The sequence below is a fragment of the Tenrec ecaudatus genome, chromosome X (genome assembly GCF_050624435.1).
Source record: "Tenrec ecaudatus isolate mTenEca1 chromosome X, mTenEca1.hap1, whole genome shotgun sequence".
NCBI classification, from domain to species: domain Eukaryota; kingdom Metazoa; phylum Chordata; class Mammalia; order Afrosoricida; family Tenrecidae; genus Tenrec; species Tenrec ecaudatus.
The window spans coordinates 103,627,316-103,645,235 of NC_134548.1; the positions used below are offsets into that span (position 1 = coordinate 103,627,316).

At 40.4% G+C, this 17,920-nt stretch overlaps 1 protein-coding gene across 2 annotated transcripts in view; it reads left to right on the forward strand.

Annotated features, from left to right (window-relative positions):
* Positions 1-310: 310 nt before the first annotated feature.
* DIAPH2 (diaphanous related formin 2) overlaps positions 311-17,920 on the forward strand; it is a 925,981-nt gene continuing 908,371 nt past the window's right edge. Inside the window, exon 1 of one of the 2 annotated variants that reach the window (XM_075539526.1) lies at positions 311-628. In XM_075539526.1, coding sequence (XP_075395641.1) covers positions 497-628 — 132 coding nt within the window. In that variant the 5' untranslated portion in view covers positions 311-496. The remainder of the gene's footprint in view (positions 629-17,920) is intronic. The other variant, XM_075539525.1, reaches the window with a different exon arrangement.

A 17,920-nucleotide genomic window follows, 5' to 3' on the forward strand; every position in this document is an offset into this window, starting at 1 on the left:
GACTCAGTTTCCCCATCCGGGAAATGGGCTTGACCTCCTCTCTCTTGACCAGTTCCCTCCCATTTGACGCTAGGTCACTGGAAAGTGAACTCAGTGCGTAAGAGCGGCAAAGTCCTCCTGCTAAGCTCCAGGCGGTGCTGGGCATGCTCAGTAGCTGGGGCCAATGGCACCAGGAGTAGGAAGCAGCTTTCAGCGCCCAGGCGCCTGACTGCGGGCACTTTGATGAATCACGTGTGTCGAGGCCCTCTTAAAGAGATAGGCACCTACTTTCTCTCTCCCCGAAACACCGCCCCGAAGGGCGGAGGCGACCATGGTAATTGCAGCTGCTGAGGGCAGGGCTTGCCCCAGCGCTGAGTAGTGGCCACGGCGTGTTCCGTCTGGGCCGTCTCGGAGCCGGGAAGTCCCAGGGGCCTGTAGATCCGTAACTCTCCCACAGAGCTGCCTCGGTTCAGGAGTCCATAGGTTGACAGAGCACAGGTGCCAGGGCCGGGGGACGATGGAGCAGTTCGGGGCGGCGGCGGCCGGAGCCGGAGGCGCCGGCGAGGAACCAGGTGGGGGTCGGAGCAACAAGCGGAACGCAGGGAACCGGGCCGCCAACGAAGACGAAACGAAAAACAAACCCAAACTGGTGAGTACCCCGGCAGCCCCCGCCGGCCGTGGGGACTCGGGGAGCCCCGGGATCCCCCGGGCGCTGAGCCCGGGGAGACCCGCGGGCCGCTTTGCAAGGGTGCCTGCGAGCTCAGCGAGCAACTCCGGGAGCCGCTGAAGGAGCGGCCAAGCGGAGGCGCGGAGCCGGAGCCGCAGCCGGCGCGGGGGCGGAAGAGCACCCTCTCCTCCACTTACCCGTTTCTCACTCTGCTCAGTCCGGGAGGCAGTCTGGGAAGGGAAAGGCCCCACCCCAACTTCAGGATGCCCCAAGAGTACACTCCGTTGTTTGTTTTAACTTGTGGGCACGAGCCTCCTCTGCGCGATTTCCATTCCCATTCCACCGCCGGTCACTTGCTGCTTTGCCTCCTGAGCCTTAGGGTCTAGAGCCGGGAAGCCTCTCGTCTTTTCAGTTCAAATCCCGGGGCGCCCACTCACACCTATACGAATCGAGAGCCACATAGTGTAGGCCCGCAATCTTTCTACTTCGCCAGAAATCCCAGGAAGAGGCGCCTACATGCGCGCCCCCTCCCCCTGCCCCCTCCATGTGCTCACTCAGGAAACATTTCTTCGCAAGGGTGAGGGGAGCGTGGGATTTGGAAGCTTGGGGCGGTCCCACCCACTGTCATGTGTGTAACAGGCGTAGTCATTCTGTGGGGCCACTTAGTTGATTAAGAACTCTCCCAAGCAGTAGACAGGCTGTGCGGGAATCAACGTCCTCAGAGTTCGAACCAGTCCATTTCCTGCATCCGGACTCAAGTGAAGAGGAATGAAAATCTATGGGGCCTGGTAGTAGATTGGGAAATACTGGAGTTTTCTCAACTCTTCTGTAGAAAGGTTCCTCTTTCTGTAAACTTGAATTCGACCTGCTCTGAGAGGAAAGGGTTTTCCTGCAAGAAGTCAGCAGATACTCCTTACAGCCAAAGATGGGACTTCAAGTTGAAGTCTAGATCCGAAGCATAAGCCACATGTTGCACTTCGGGTTTGCACTTTTAGCGGGCGACTCCTTTATAAGAGAAGGGGATGGTGGCCTTCAACTAAAACTACTGTGTCTTATGGCATTGGCCCACTTGGTGTGTGTCTGTTATACTTCTTTCACTTGCCTCTGGTTTGGAAAGCAGTGGTCAAAGTGTTATCCTTACAGGAAATAATGTAGCATTCCGTTTTGTGGGAAGGGACGCCGTGGAGCAGTTGGAAATGACAAGAAAAAAATTAAGTACGATTAATTCCATCCTGACGAGAGCCAGATTTCCAACGTGCTTACATAGCAACGTGGCCCACGACCCTAGTATGTATAAGTGAAGAAATCAAGTCACGGGTTTTGTTTTGGCTGCTGTATGCTTCAGAGAGTCAAACCTTCGCTCTTGTAGACCCTCCATCCTACAATCATGAAACTTAGAAACGTGTATTAGAGTCCAGCCAAAGCTTAATGTACTTAAAAATTCAAATGTTGTGAATTTGCAATCTTGTCTGTTTTCCATAAAAGAATGAGCATCTCATCTCCACCATCCCCCACTTTTTTTGGACCCAGTACAAAACTGTGGTTTAATCAACAACTACAAGTTTAATTTAAAAAATGTCAACTCTTGGTTTCCACAGATAGTTTTGGGTACATCCAGCCAAATTACCAAGCATGCTCTCAAGGGAAAGCACTTCTCTATGCCTGTTAGTAATCACACCTTGATTGCGTTCTTCCTTTCCATTTGGCCATTTGTCCTGTTTTATCTTTTATGTTTTACTTGCTTGGACAAAGTAACTAGACACTCATGAGATGGTATCACTTTCAGTTCCTAACTATTAGCTTCAGTGTTCAGTGTTAAACATGGCTTGATAGAGTAGAACAAAGACTCCCAGAGTTTGCTAATGTCACTTTGAGCTTTATTTTTTGCTCAAGCGGAAGTTTTGAGCTTTACATGATTTCACATGCCGATGGGCCTGAGTTCATAAAAACAAGCCAGGAGGACATTGTAAGGCAAGCAAGTTGACTAAACAGAAAGAGTTGGTTAGTTTTTTATAACGGTCTTATTTCTGTTTTTTGGTTGTTTCAGGCCCAGTCTTTTGTATTATCACCAAATTAGTATCACGTTCTTCTGAGGCCTTCTAAGAAAGAGTTTATCTGGAATACTCACAGTATTGCTAGTGAGACTCTTTTTTGGCTTATTTGTAGTGCGCCCTTGCTGATTCGGAATCATTGTGACCCCATAGGACAAAGTAGGACTGCCATGTGGTGTTTCCAAGGCTGTAAATCTTTGCAGACACGGGTTGTCAGTGGATGAGTTTAAATTGCCGACCTTTCCATTAGCAGCTGAGCAAATAACTCCATTGCCACCAGGGCCTTCTATAAAAAAATGCAACCTTTGAAACTCTTGGGGACAATTCTACTCTGCTATAGGGTTGTTACTAGTCTGAATCGACTCAATAGCAATGAAGGAAATCTGTATGGAAATAGATTGCTACATCGTTCTCCCACAGAGCCACTGGTGAGTTTGAACCACTGACCTGTTAGTTTCCACTGCCATTGAGTTAATTCTATATAGGGTTACTGAGACTAAATCTTTATGGGAGCAGAAAGCCTCATCATTCTCCCAGGGAGCAATTGGTGGGTCTGAACTGCTGACCTAGCAATTAGTGGCTCAACACATGGGATTACTGTGACACCAGGGCTACTTGAGATTTTGGTTAGCAGTCAAAAACTACCTAGACTAAAATCTTGGATACTCTCCGGTTAATATAGGATCACGTTAATATAACCACTTATCATCTATTGGCATATTTAACTTAAAAAGGCCAGGTCCTTATATCAAGTTGGAGGGTGACTACATCCAATCACCACATAGAAGATGACTACATCATTATACAACTGCCAGATTACCGTATTAGATAACTACTAAACCATTTAGAACTATGATCCACTCAATTTAACACATAACCTTAACCATCCCAGTTAGCATTAATCTTTACTTGCCCCTTGGCATTTATGCATGCTTAATGTGCAAAATAGTTCCCCCCCTGTTGTCCCACAATGGGATAGCAGGTAATTAAAAAGTAGGATAATGAAATCACAGATATGTGAAAAGTAGTCCTTTGAGTGCTTGAGTGGTAAAATTGTTAAATGTTTGCTAATTGACAGCTCTGGCCGGTTGAGTATACCTAGAGATGCCCCAGCAGAAAGACTTGACCATCCATTTCCATAAAATAAGTCATTGTTATGAAACTTTTATTAGATATCTCTGGCATTCTTCCTTGTCAGGCACCCAATTGCTGGTATTCAAATAAGGACACTGAGTCATTGAATGGCACTGACGTAGAAATCATTTAAAAAGCTACCACCTCACTTGTAAAAGTTGCCTATAACACTGAGTCATTATGCTTCAAGGACTCTGAAAGTGAAAAATATATTCAATCTCTTTTTTATTCCCTTTAGGAACAATTCTAATTGTAACTCACTCTAATTTAATTTTTAAGAATCAAGAGTTTTGGAAGTAGTGAAATGGCATTGAAATTAAATCATATTCTTTACTAACCTAGTCTCATGCTCAGGGCACAGTTCATACACAGTGTCATATTGATATAAAACAGCACATCAGGGTATCATAAAAACCACTGGGATTATTACTGAAATCCAACATTCTTTCCCTTGTGCCTATATTCAATTGACCGTGTAAAAAGACTTAATTCCTTCTATCAGATTTGGGGTATATGATAAGTATTTTATTTTCAAGGCTGAAGAAAGAAGATGATGGCTCCCAATACAAGCCATTGTCATTAAGCTGATTCTGACGTAGTGTCCTTAATAGGACAGAGTATAGGGTTTCTGGGGCTGTAAATCTTCACAGAAACAGACTGCCTCAATTTTTTCCTTTGGAGTAGCTGGTGGGTTCAAACCAGCAGCTTTCCTTTTAGCAGTCTAGTGCTCAACTCGCTGTGCCACTGGGTCTCTATAAATGGCTAGATAACTTGAAATTGGTCAAAATTTGATATCCAAATGGGCTTCTCTAGGATATCAAGTATTAACCAATTTCAATAATGCAAGTATGGATGATTGAGGTAGCTTACAAGTATTGTATGTATGGGAGGATTCAGGTCACAATAGAAAAAATTTACCCATAGTCAATTTAAAACTTACTTAACTAACCAGGCTGAATCTGTTTCCGTCCAAATGACATATAAACATTCCACTAAACTCTGATACTTGCTCTGTGTGGAAAGGACTCAGGGAAAAGGATCGCAGTGCCTCCTCATGAAAGAATGGGGAAGAGAAAATTCTTACAAATTGCCATTGATCTGAGGGTTGGTTTGATGACGGTTTACTGCTTTGAGGAGAATGAGATACATTACCTTGATGGTTCAGGGATGGAATGCTCACTTTCTATGGAGGAGACTTGGGTTTGATTCTGGCCAGTGTACCCTGTGCACTGTCACCATTCTTCTACCAGCAGTGGTTTCTGTGTGGATATCTGATGTGGCATTCCCAAGTAAGCATTGGGCTGCTAACAAGCAAATCGGGCAGTTCAAAACCACCAGCCGCTCCTCAGGAGAAAGATGGGTCTTCTGCTTCTGTGAAAATGTGAAACCGCCGAAACCCTATTCATAGTTGCTAGGAGTCAGAGTTAGACTTGATGACAGTGGATTTTTATGATGATAAGCAGCTTTCAGTGGAACATCCAAATTAAGAAGGATTCGAAAGAAAGACCTGGTCACTTACTTCTGAAAAGTCAGCTAAAGAAAAATCTTGTGGATCAAAATGGCATGATGCACAACCGATCTCGAATGGTAGCGAACTGGGCAGCATTTTGCCACGTTGAACGGGATTAGCAGCAATCAACCAGGGCCATCAATCAACCAGGGCCAACTAAAACAGAGAGGTGCTCCTGCAGGGAGAAAAAAAAATATGTTTAAAAAAGAAACACTTAAAAAGTTTAATTGTTGTTTTGTGATAGATAACCAACCACATGTGTTAATAAATGTCCAGTCAAAACTGTGATGATTTTTTTTCAACCCTTAGTTTGCTGGTCTCAATTTTACTTTATAATACGAGCTAGTTAGCATGCTCTCATGGAACTTAATGAAAACTTTGAAACATACTAAAAAGTAGAATAATGCAAAGAACTGCCATATATCTATTACTCAGAAACAGAAGTTGCCTAGATTTCACTACACGTGTTTTTTTTCTATCATCCTGTTTTTGCTTGCTGAAATATTTGGAAACAAATCACAGATAGTGTATCATTTTACTCCTTCATAGTTCTGTGTATGTCTTCAAAACCCGCTTTTAAAATTAAACACCCACATTATGCCATTGTCCAAAAAATTGCATTATGCCTTGGTATTATCTATTCAGTGTGTCATTACATTTCTCCAATTGCCTCTAAAAATTAGATTTTAATCTAATGAGTGCTTAATTCATCTATACATGTCACTGAGCTCCTTAAATACATGTAGCTTTAAATTTATGTGAAAATGTTCAGTTACTTTACATACAGCATTATCCTAAGGCATTGACCCAAATTACCGTATATACTCAAATATAAGCTGACCCGAGTATAAGCCGAGGTACCTAAGTATTACCTCGGAAACCAGAAAAAACTGATTGCCTTGAGTATAAGCCTAGGGTGGAAAATGCAGAAGCTATTGGTGAGTTTCAATAATCAAAACAAATGAAAATAAAATTACTAAAAATTGAGACATCAGTGGGGTTATGTATGTACATATTTATTTTAAATAAAAAACATAAATACAAAGACAAGTCATTTAACATTATCAACAATGATACCGTAAGAGTACTATTCCCTGAGCTCAATCAGCAACCAAGCTAAAATATAGTTAAAATCCTTCAAAACTGGATTCCTCATCATCATCCGTATCCCAATGCAGAGCTTCAGCTGGTGTGAGGTCATCATAGACGCTGTCCTTACTGAGATCGCCGTCAGTAGCATTACTAATACTACACTTCTGGAAGGCACGTCGCACCATGTCTTCTGGAATGTCTTCCCATGCATCTCGAACCCACTTTGCTATTAACTCTATGTCAGGCTTCATGAGATTTCCTCCTTTTGTTAGCTTGACCAGATGACATCCATTCATGCCACATCCTTCTCACAGGGTCTTTAAAAGGCTTATTCAAAGACACATGTCACAGGACAGCTGTGATTGGTTAGATGTGTGTAAATAAACATTCAAAGCCCTGCAGTGTCAGTGGGGCTTTGAAAAAACAGCAGAGAAACAGCAATCACCCGTGAGATAAAAGGTGCTCTTCCTGTTACCTCTGGGGGCGGGGGTGAGGTGGGGAGAGACCAGCGAGATGTTACACCTCGCTGGGGCACCACTGACCCGTGTATAAGCCAAACCCCAGTTTTTCAGCAAATTTTTTTGTGCTGAAAAACTCGGCTTATACATGAGTATATACATACGGTAAGTTCATTTCTCTTTAGTTTTGTGGAAGTATCAGGGAAGGTTCAGTATACAAGGATAAGTAAACTCTTTGGAAGAGTTATTATGAACTTATTAAGAGAAAATAGACCAAATCAATATTTTGGGCTACATTCACATGCTGGCTAATCCCCCATTCTTTGTTTTGCAATTTGTTAAGTGCGGTGGCTTTTATGTGTAAGAACATTCTCTTAGGGCAGTGCTATCCATAGTTTGGCAAAAAGAAAGTGCTCTCCATTCTCTAGATAAAAACATCATGAAACTCTGATCTATACGCAACACACACACACACACCACCGCCGCCGCTGCCACCACCACCGCCACCACCGCCACCACCACCACCACCGCCACCACCGCCACCACCGCCACCACCACCACCACCACCACCGCCACCGCCACCGCCACCACCACCGCCACTACCACCGCCACCACCACCACCACTGCCGCCACCACCCGAGGATTGTATTACTGGTTTGAGTTTACCAAAGCAAATGTCAATTTTGTAGTTGAAGCATCCATTTGTGTTTTTTAACCAGTTTAATGCACCCTACGTTGCTGACTCTAGATCGTAGTCGAGTGAACATCTACAGAGAACTCAGAATTATTCACTTTCCTTATTTGGATGTTTATGGGGTTAAAATTGTGAACCAGGCTTTGCTAATGATGTGATGGACTTGGGGTAGGGTGGAGTGGGCAAGTATGAGAAATGACTCGGGCAAAAGGCCTAGACTCCACAGAGATTTACTAAAGAAATTGTGTAACCACTACTTTCCAGACTGCAATTTAGTGCTGTTATTGCGCCGGGAGGCACTAAGCATATAATTTCTCTAATTTTGTGAATTTATGTAGCTGTAGACTCACAATCCATCTCCACTCTACAGTTTCCAGGCTGGCCTTTTTCCTCCCCAATCAGTGGGTAGTTTTTCTCAAAAGATGCAGATGATTGCTATGGCTGGAGAGGTGAAAATTTCTTCTTCATTTTGCCTAAAAAAGTGCTTTGAAATCATGTGCTTTGAAATCAACTTCTGATAAAATACTTAATAGCTTATTATGCTTGTTGGGGCTGTTAAGGAAATACCTATAAGCATTTACTAAAACCTAGTGTAGAGTAAACAATTACATGTTGAACTTCTTATAGCATAGTGGATTACACTTTGGACTGCTAACTACAATGTCGTCAGTTCAAAACCACCCCCTTGGAAAAAGATGAGGCTTCATGCTCCCGTAAAGATGCACAGTGTCAGGAACTGTGAGGGACAATTCTAGTTCTATTCTGTCATTAGAACTTGGCATCGACATGATGGCAGTGGGTTTGGAGAATTGTAATAGACCCCTCGAGGGCCACCGTGTGTGGTTAAAGGTATGAAACCACAGCGGCTCCACTACTCACCAAATCATGTGTCCAGACACAGGCTGTGTCTTCAGAGGGCCACTTTGTCTAATGCCCACACAGATGCCTTATAGGATAGCTGCTACATTTAAGACCACTGGAGTTTTATGAGCATTCCTTATAGGAAATTCAACAAGGCACTGCACATGCTTTAACGCCTCATTTAGGATAAAAGTTTTCATTTGTTATTGATTTTGGAAGAAGACTATAAGGTGTACGTCTATGTAATATATTGTCCTAAACCTGACTACATTTACTTTTTTTTGCTCTGTTAACGTTTTACACTTGCCTTTGAGTTAATGAACTCCTTTTTGTAGATGGCTTTATCATTGAGAGTTTAGCTATGGCTGTAGATCAATGTGTTGACTATAATCTCTAATTTAAGGTGCCTCCTTTTCTGCACCCCTCCCCAGTAATTTTCTTAACATATAGAGTTCCATGGTGTTTAACATGCTTACAGGTGTACAAATCAGACTGCATTTTTTGAAGTTGATGTCATCATTTCATTTTATCTTTGTTCACACACTGCCCATGACCTACAGAAATTTAAAATTGATTAAAATAAATTTGGCCAAAGCATTTGCTCTGGTAGCATATTTTACAAACTAGACCTCACATTCTAAAATGAATGTGTTCGAGAAGAGTCATGTGTACATAAAACATTTATGAGTGTAAATAATTTTTTCTTAGGCAGATTTCATAGCTTGTTTTACCTTGGCAGTGTACTAGCTTATATTCCCCCGACTCACTAGGGATGCATATCAATAATAAAAATACCCTAGGTATTATCCATGTTAGTGGCTTGGATTTGGAGCGTTTGTCTTAATGAAGCAGAGTCTATCATATTCTCTAATCTTTAGGGGCTTAGGCTTCTTCGGTATAGCCTGTACTTGCTTCATCAAGCTGTGATATGATCTATCTCATAAATTTCTCAGAGATGAAAATACTCCGTTTTTTGTCTAAACCTAATTCCAAATAGTAAACTTTAAGAGGCTCTTTCTCTGTATAAGTGAATTGGAGGCCATGGTTATATTTTAAAATAAGGATTGTGCAAGGCCTTGGCCACGCCTTGCACATTCCTACAACTAGTTCTTTTGTAGCTAACTGCGGATCAGGATATGTTATTGTTACAAAAGCCCGTTTCTCAAGCTCCCCGTTCCCCTTTTAATCGTCCGTGATCATCGAATGTTTCTAACGCTGAAGGTCATCATATTCTTGTTATTTTTACTGGTTTCTGTGAATATTATTAATGGGGACTCCTGTTGTCCGAACTTGGAAATAACTTGCAGAAGGAGGACCACAGGTTGTTACATCAATTACTGAATGCGATAAAGATTTACGTATTTCAAAGAATTTCCCATGGACCTTAATCACCAACCAGGTTGCCATGAACTTGCAGAAACTAGTGGAAACTGCATTTAGTCTTACTAGCAGTACTTCATGGTTTTAAAAATTTCACATTTAAAATCTAAAAATATTTTGTATGCATTTTTTCTGTAGAGAATCTAAATGTATTTTGCATGCATATGAATTAATCCTATCAAATCCTTTTTTATTTTTGAAGAATTTGTTTCTTGCAATTTAAAGAGGCTATATACAAAATAATTGGAATGTTTTTATTGTAATAAAATAGATGAATGTAATAAAAATGGACAATTTAGTCATTTTTAATGTGCAGTTGCATTAATTATGTTTACCATGTTGTGCAACCATCAGCATATCCATTTCCAATCATACCCAGTAGGAGCTAAGCATCCTTTAAGCAGTAATTCCCTATTATACTTATGCTATTATAATGACCCTCTTATCTTCGGACTCTATGCATTTACTTACTCGAGATATTTCACTTTAAGTGGGATAGTACAATATATGTCCTTTTGTAACTGACTTATTTAACTCAACAGATTATTTTCAAGGTTCATTACTCTGCATGACTATATATACACACAATGTTTTAAATTGTTATAAATTTGTTATTGTTGATGACAGTTTACAGAGTAGGCCATCAGTTTTACATTCAACAACTTATATACATGTGTTTCAGCTCATCCATTTCAATCCCTCAATGTAACATCCCCCATTCCACTTCCTCCCAGTGTTTCCTGTTTCCATCCTCCTTCCTTCCTAGCCCCCTGTCCCTGGGTAAATATTCCTCTTTAGAGCTCACATGTCTGTACCATATTTTGTTGTGCCTTTCTACCTTTTGGCTGTTGTGACTAGTGCTACAATGAACACTGACGTAGAAGTATTTGTATGCAACCCTGCTCTCAAGTCTTCTGGGTATATATGACCTGGAGGAATTCTTGGGCCACATGGAAGTTCTGTTTGATGAGCTGCCTGATTTCCATAGTGGCTGCACCATTTTACACTCCAACAGACCCTATTTAAAAATGTAATTCTGAGCACCCCATTTAATTATCTTTTCTGTACATGTTGGCTTATTCTGTTAAAAAATGTCAAAATAGATGGCCTACAAGATGACATTGCTAGCCAGCCCTGATGTATTGGGACTCAAAAGTTGTTGAGGGTTGTAATGATTCTTCCCTAACATAAATACATGACATCTGAGGTTTCATTAGATGAAGAGTTAGCAGTCATGAAGAACGACTGCGTCACGCTGCATGCTAAAGGATAAATGTCCCAGGTGACTTTGTTTTCCTATTTCTGAAGTCTGTGGTAACTGAGTTCAGTGCAGGGCACGTCATATCAGCGTTTTTGCAGTAGCTATGGACTGTGTACAGAGCTCAACGAGGATCTGCAGTGGTCGTTTTGGAATTCAAGATCAGTCTGACTATAACTTCTCTGTTTCTAACCATGATTTTCTATACTGCCTAAGAACTTAGTTGCCCTCCAGACTGGTGATAGTTGGACTTGGCCTAGATTTGCACTATACTTATGTATAATTGAGAAGCTAGAGTTCAGGGGCTATTCATTTTAGTGACACTGATAATCATAAGTTTAAATTCTTTGAATCCCTGCCATGAAATAATGAGTCAGATATCTAACTACTTGCTAGAGAAGAGGCATGAGGGTGAAAGAGAGATGGCTGGGAATTTTAAGGCTACATGAACAAAGTTCTTAAAAATCCCATTCTGGCCATGTGGGCTGTATTAAATTATTTTTTTAATTAATTTATTTTTTTGTATTAAATAATTTTATGGTCAGCACAAACCTGCTGTGCTTTGCTGTTGCATGACCCATGTGATTTTTTTTTGTCTTCCATGCAGAGCGTACTTTTTGAATAGGTTATATTTACAAGTGTATTTGCTTCCTCTTTTAGTTTCTTTCTCTCTTCACCCCCTCCACATTCCCCTTCTGTTTATTTGTGAACTTTTGTGTGAAGTAAAACTGCTTTGGAAAAACAAATGCTATCTCCCATGATATGAGAACATGATATGCATTGTTTCTTGTTTAGGGGAGTGCCAAGAACCACCTACCTTCTCCTGCTGCTTCCTGTGTTTGCTTTGCCCAAAGATTGGCTGCTAAATAAGTATGGCACACTCATCCAAGTGCTATCTTTTAATTAGTCTGCAGATGTGTTGTGACAAACTATTTTTGTGTGACGAGTAATAGATCCCTAAACGATGAGATTAAGTGCCAAATAATATGAAAGTGTTTAAAGCATATTGAAGTGTAGTCCTCTCAGACTTAAACATCATGTCTCTCAAAAGGAGCAGGGAGCTTTAAATTTGTGAAAGTAGGATGATACATCCAAAACGTTCATGGCAAAATGGAATTAAAAGATCGTGGGATTTTCCCACGAAGTTGATGACTCCCTCACATACATCAGTATATGTTGGCAATCAGAGGATTTCAAAGTTATGATCACCCTTTTATAATGAGTTCAAATTTCTATGTTGGCTGCAGTCCTAGAACTAAGAGGTAAAGGCTACCTGGTTTTATTGAAGTAAAACTCACATACAATGAGTCATTAACGATTGAAAACTGTACAGTTTCATGGCATTTAGGTATACACACAGTGTTCAGAATGACCACCTTTATCTAGTTCCACGACATTTCATCACCACAAAAATAAACTGTGTGCCCCTTAAACAATTACTCCCCATCTCTGCCCCTGTTAGCCGCTGGAAACCACTTTTCTATTTTATGTAGATGTGGATTTGCGTATCCTGTGTTTTCCATTTACAGTACATGAACCCATACAATGTGTGTCATTTAGAAAACATCTCTTAGGTAGAAGTTTACAGAGTCATCGGTTTTTGTCTTCAGTAATTCATACATGGTTTGTACCAATTTATCCATTGCAATTCCCTCAATGTACCAGTACTCTACTTCCTCTTTGTACTTCCTGTTTCCATACGGCCTTCTTTCCTAACCCTCCATACTTTGTCCTTGGGTAAATGTTGCCCTTTTTATCCTAAGTGGTTGATTATTCTACACTGGGGTGAGTTTAAGGGTCACTGTCTTGGGGTCTCACCTGACTCTGAGCAATAAGCCTTGTCTTTTTTGTGGTTTGGAGTTCTGTTTCACATTTTTTTTCTCTCTCTCTCTCTATACAGCAGCTTCTTATGCGATCCTATTGAGAGCAGTTGGTAGTGGTAGCCAGGCACTATTGAGGTCTGCTGGAAGACTGTGAAGCATTCAACAGTGCATAAGATAGTCATTCTTCCCTCAAAGAGTTAAATATTCAGTGTCAACATTAAGAAATTCTGATGTAAAGCTTGTGACTTTTGACTTACTTAGTATGGAAAATTCTTGTGCTTACTGAACCACTGTTCACTCTCCATTCTGTCTTTTCCTCTGTATTGAGACAGGGCGAAACCATCTTTTTCTTCAAGGAAGCAATGTTTACTTTGTTGACCCACACCAATCATATGTTTATTTTCCTTCTATCAGTGAAAATCTGCTTGACTGAATAGTTTACAGCTTTATAGTTTCAAACTATAATTCGTCACTGACCTTTAAGGGAAATAAGCGTTGTCATCCAATAAGTTTAACCGGCTATTTTTCAAATGGTTGATTCCTTGATAGCTCGACAATTTTTGGTGCTGTTCACTAGTGATTTCCAATTTTGTGGTATAATTTTTCCTGGCAGTTTCTGCTTTATCTGTTGGCTGCCAAACTACCAGCTTTATTAGCCTCTCTACTGTTCCTTGCGTCACTTCTCCTTGTCACCCTCTTCTTTTGCACATCCAACTGTGGGCAGCCATCTGCCTTCTCACATACTATTTGAATACAGAGGATGAGAAACATTTCTGTCTATTCTAATTAAACAGTTTGAATCTTATCATTGCTTGCTGAAAGGCACCTCCCAGTGAAGGTGCCCTTGCACTAAAAACAGCAGAATGTTGTTGATTTCTTTCTCTAAAATCCATCTTCTGAAACCTGGAATCCTGTGTGGTGGTGGTGGTTTTAATATGTACCCTCTTTCCAGGCAAATGAAAATCAATCTGCTGTCCTCACAAGCACACACAGACGCCCTACGTGCACACGTTATACTTATCCTGTTTCCTTGTTCAAGCTAGGGTTGACTTTTGCCTCACTTATCACCAGACTCTTATTACTATAATAGTGACCACTGACCTTGGATTTCAGGTCCAGTTGAATCAAGGTTAACTTCTCTGTTTGACCACTGAAAGTCAGTGACAACTAATTATCTCATTCATCGGCACCAAATTAATTGTTTATATTTAGGGTTCTTATTAAACTATGTGATTCTACCTTCTTATAGCTCTCTTTATATTTTCCTTCTAAGTGATTTAAATGAACTGATTTGCTATACTGAGGATCCCTGGTGGTATAGTGGTGCCTTTGGGCAGCTTACTACAAGATCAACAGGTGAAAATCACCAGTTGCTGCAGGAGAAAGATGAGGCTTTTTACTCCCACTTCTACCCTGCCCTCTGGGGTTGCTGTGAGTTGGAATCAACTAGATGCCAATGTGTTTGCTTTTCTTTATTTGCTACATTTTCCTGACTGAAATATTTTTTTTCTCTTTCTCTCATAATGAATTCCAAGTACTTTCCTTCCATTGCCTCAGAGAACTCTTGAAATCTATATTGCTTGATTGAAAGTGGCAGTGGCATGATCCATCAATTTTCCTTCAACCCCCAATTTCCTGTAAGTCAGCTCATTCAGCAACATGCATGGCCATGTATTAACAGTTGTCTTATAAAAAGATGCTATAGAGTATAGTCTTTCCATTAAATCCCTATTATGCATGAGGAATCTTCCTAGGGGTATAAACACAATTATACCTAGATTATACACCTAAGCAACACATGGTCTACTGAGAAGAGAGGCGCAGATTAGGTATAAAGCACTAAGTTCTATAATAAATCTATGCAACTGAGTGCCCTTGGGAATGTCACATACCGTGCTTAATCGGGAAATGGAGTAAATTCACAAAGGTAACATTTGATCTGGGTTTTATAGAATGAAAAATAGTTTCATATTGCTAAAAGGACAGACATCCACAACAGAAGGAGCTTGTACTCATATTTAGAATTGAATAAAGGCAGAGTTTTGTTTAAATTTTCATCATTCATTTAAAATGTTATGATCTTAGAAGGCAGGCTGTGATTAAACTTACTTGGTAACTGAATACACAGGACCCCATGAAACATTTTTTCTCTCATTTAAAGTAGGAGAGGGGGAATGCACCCGATAGGGGTTTCAGTGGTTAACCTGTCAGAAGTAGACCAGTCAGCTATTTCTTTTCAGACACCGCTGGGTGGACTCAGCCTTCTAACTTTTTGGTTTATACCAATCAGGGACTCCTTACCAGCATCTAATTTGAAGGAATATATGGTTAATTTTACTACAGAGGATCTCAGTTTCCCAAAATATTCAACTGGAAAAGTCCTGTCTTTGAATATCCTATTTACTACTTCATTGAATTACTAAGCATTATTTAGAAACTCATCACAGCACTATCATGCTGTGCAAATAAGCCATCCCTGTAGTCTTGGAGAATCTAGTGTATACAAGACAGGGCTGTTGTAGTTAGATGCTGTTGAGTCAGTTTCAACTTAAACCCCATGTACAATAGAACCAAACACCGCCCAGCCCTTCACCATTTCCACAATCGTGCTTATATTTGAGTCCATCGCTGCATCCACTATGTCAAGCCATCCCGTTGAGGGTTCTCCTCTTTTCATTGATCCTCTACTAAGCATGATGTAGATTTATAGGGGTATAAGGGTGGATATGATAAATGTGGTAAGTTTACTGTAGGGGTCAACTACAGTAGATGAGGGTATCTACTACATTAATCCTGACTGGGTGTATTAGGATGACTTCATGTAGAAATCACCAATCGAATAGAGGCTTAAAGGGCAGGACAGTTTCTTGTGTCTTTCTTTCCTAACCGATAGGGATAGGAAATAGAGAAAGGACGTGCTCCACAGTGATGGCAGTGTGCATAGCTATCAAGAGGAGAGGACATTCGGGTAAATTGGAGGGTATATGAATTGCCAAGTAACGTAGAATGTGTGCATGAAGGTGATAGGAGGTAAATGTGGCGAGAATGTGATCATAGTGGGCATTGAATGCTTAGTATAAAAGGTTTAGACTTCCTTCTGCCATCTGCACATAGTGTTGGAGCCCAGGAGTGATGTGATCAGACCTTACTGCCAGAACTTTGAGCTTTTTATAATTGGGGACTGTCATAAAATCTAAACTCTTTTGACAAAACTTCACAGTAATTGGCATCTTTGTAGTGTAAACATCAAGGCATCTATTAATTTTGATACCTTTTGGCATGCTTTAATTTGACTGCTTTGAACCTACCTGTCAAATTAAACATCTACTGTAAATAGTGTGTACTTTGCTAATTTACCATTTTGTAGCTACTTCATAAGTATATGCCTCTGAGTGTAAAGGTTTTTTTGTATAAATAGATGCTGTTCAAAAGGTCAGTTAGTTTACCATAGACGGTTGTCACCACCAAACTGAATAGGTTGTGTCTTAATTATGATACTTGGAATATTCCAACTGTCATTGTGTAAGATTTATGACATATAAAACTAGGTAGTGTTTTTCCCACTACAGTGCCATCATTATTTGCTATTGTGTGTTGTTTATTTCCCTTTTCCTATATGACTACTTTCTTTAAAAGGAAGTGATAACTTTGTTCTCAAGGTAGTCTTAGGGCGGCTATGATTCGAATTCAGATGATATTTGTATTAAGAGACACTGTCCACTCAGTTTCAGTAGCATGGCTTTTTAGATGGAGTAGTTAGGAACAGGAGTTCAAATGAATCAAGACAGGTGTAAGAGAAACGAAAATAAGTACAATACATATCTAGAGGATTTTACATACCCTGGACATCGAGGTTATATCTGTTCATATCTATTTCTTATAGTAAAGCTAATCTCTGAATATGGATGAAATACCATCTATTAAAGTATTAATGATTGTACTTATTGGAACATAAACTTTAAATATATATGTATGGTTTTAAGATTTAGTTCTCTTAAAAGTAGACTCTCCGTAATGGTACACGATTGTTTTCCAACGTTATTAGTTTAGCTGAGGGAAAAGAAGACCGTACTGTGGTACGTTTTGTCTTGCTCCTTAAGGGTAGCGATGTCACCTATCATGTCTTTTAGTACAAATAAATGATTACTTTGAGGGGGGCAATGATTTTGTATAGATAAAATTGGAATATAATTTTGTAAGGTATAAATTGGGAAAAGTTTTCAAGATCCTTGTTGGGTTACAAATGATTCCAAAAAGACAAATCTTAAGACACGAATCATCCCTTGCTGGAAACTTTCTCATGAAAATAGTTTTAGATCTTGTAAAAGCTCTTTGTAGCCCCTCTAACAAAGATTGTTATCAGAAAGGTAGGGGATAGAAACGTCTCCAGTTACAAGCGCATGCGCATATGAAAGGCCCACATGCAGGGACTATCCTGTGTAATTGTGACCTGGCCTTTTCATTTCCTGTCCCACTGTAGGGTTGCTATTGAGTTGAAAGTGATTCGATGACAATGCATTTGGTGGGGTTTTTTTGTTTTGTTCCCACTGATATTGTCCAGTACATCCTGTGACTAATCACATGGAAGTCTCCCGCTTTGTTTCTTTATCAATGCCTTCCCATAGTGTGGTGATATTGGAAGCAATCTACTGAACAAGAATCTCTCACCTTCCCCACCATCTGACTTTACTGCTAACATGTTAGGACTGATGATGGCCAGGAGCTTTCTTCTGCTCCTCCATCTTCCTATGCACCCCACCCTCCATTTATGCAGTAGTATGGAACACAAATTTCCTTTATTCAATACATGATGTTTTAATTAATTTTTGGAACAAGAAATTTATAATACAGGGCGGATAGAATATATCTTTTTAAAATATATACACTTTTTTAAGGAGTGTCATATGAATGATTAGAGTTAGAGACTCAACCAAAGAAACGAAATTCAGTGCCATCAAGTCGAGGCAGACTTGTAGCAACCTTTATATACATGACAGGGTAGTGCTGCCCGAT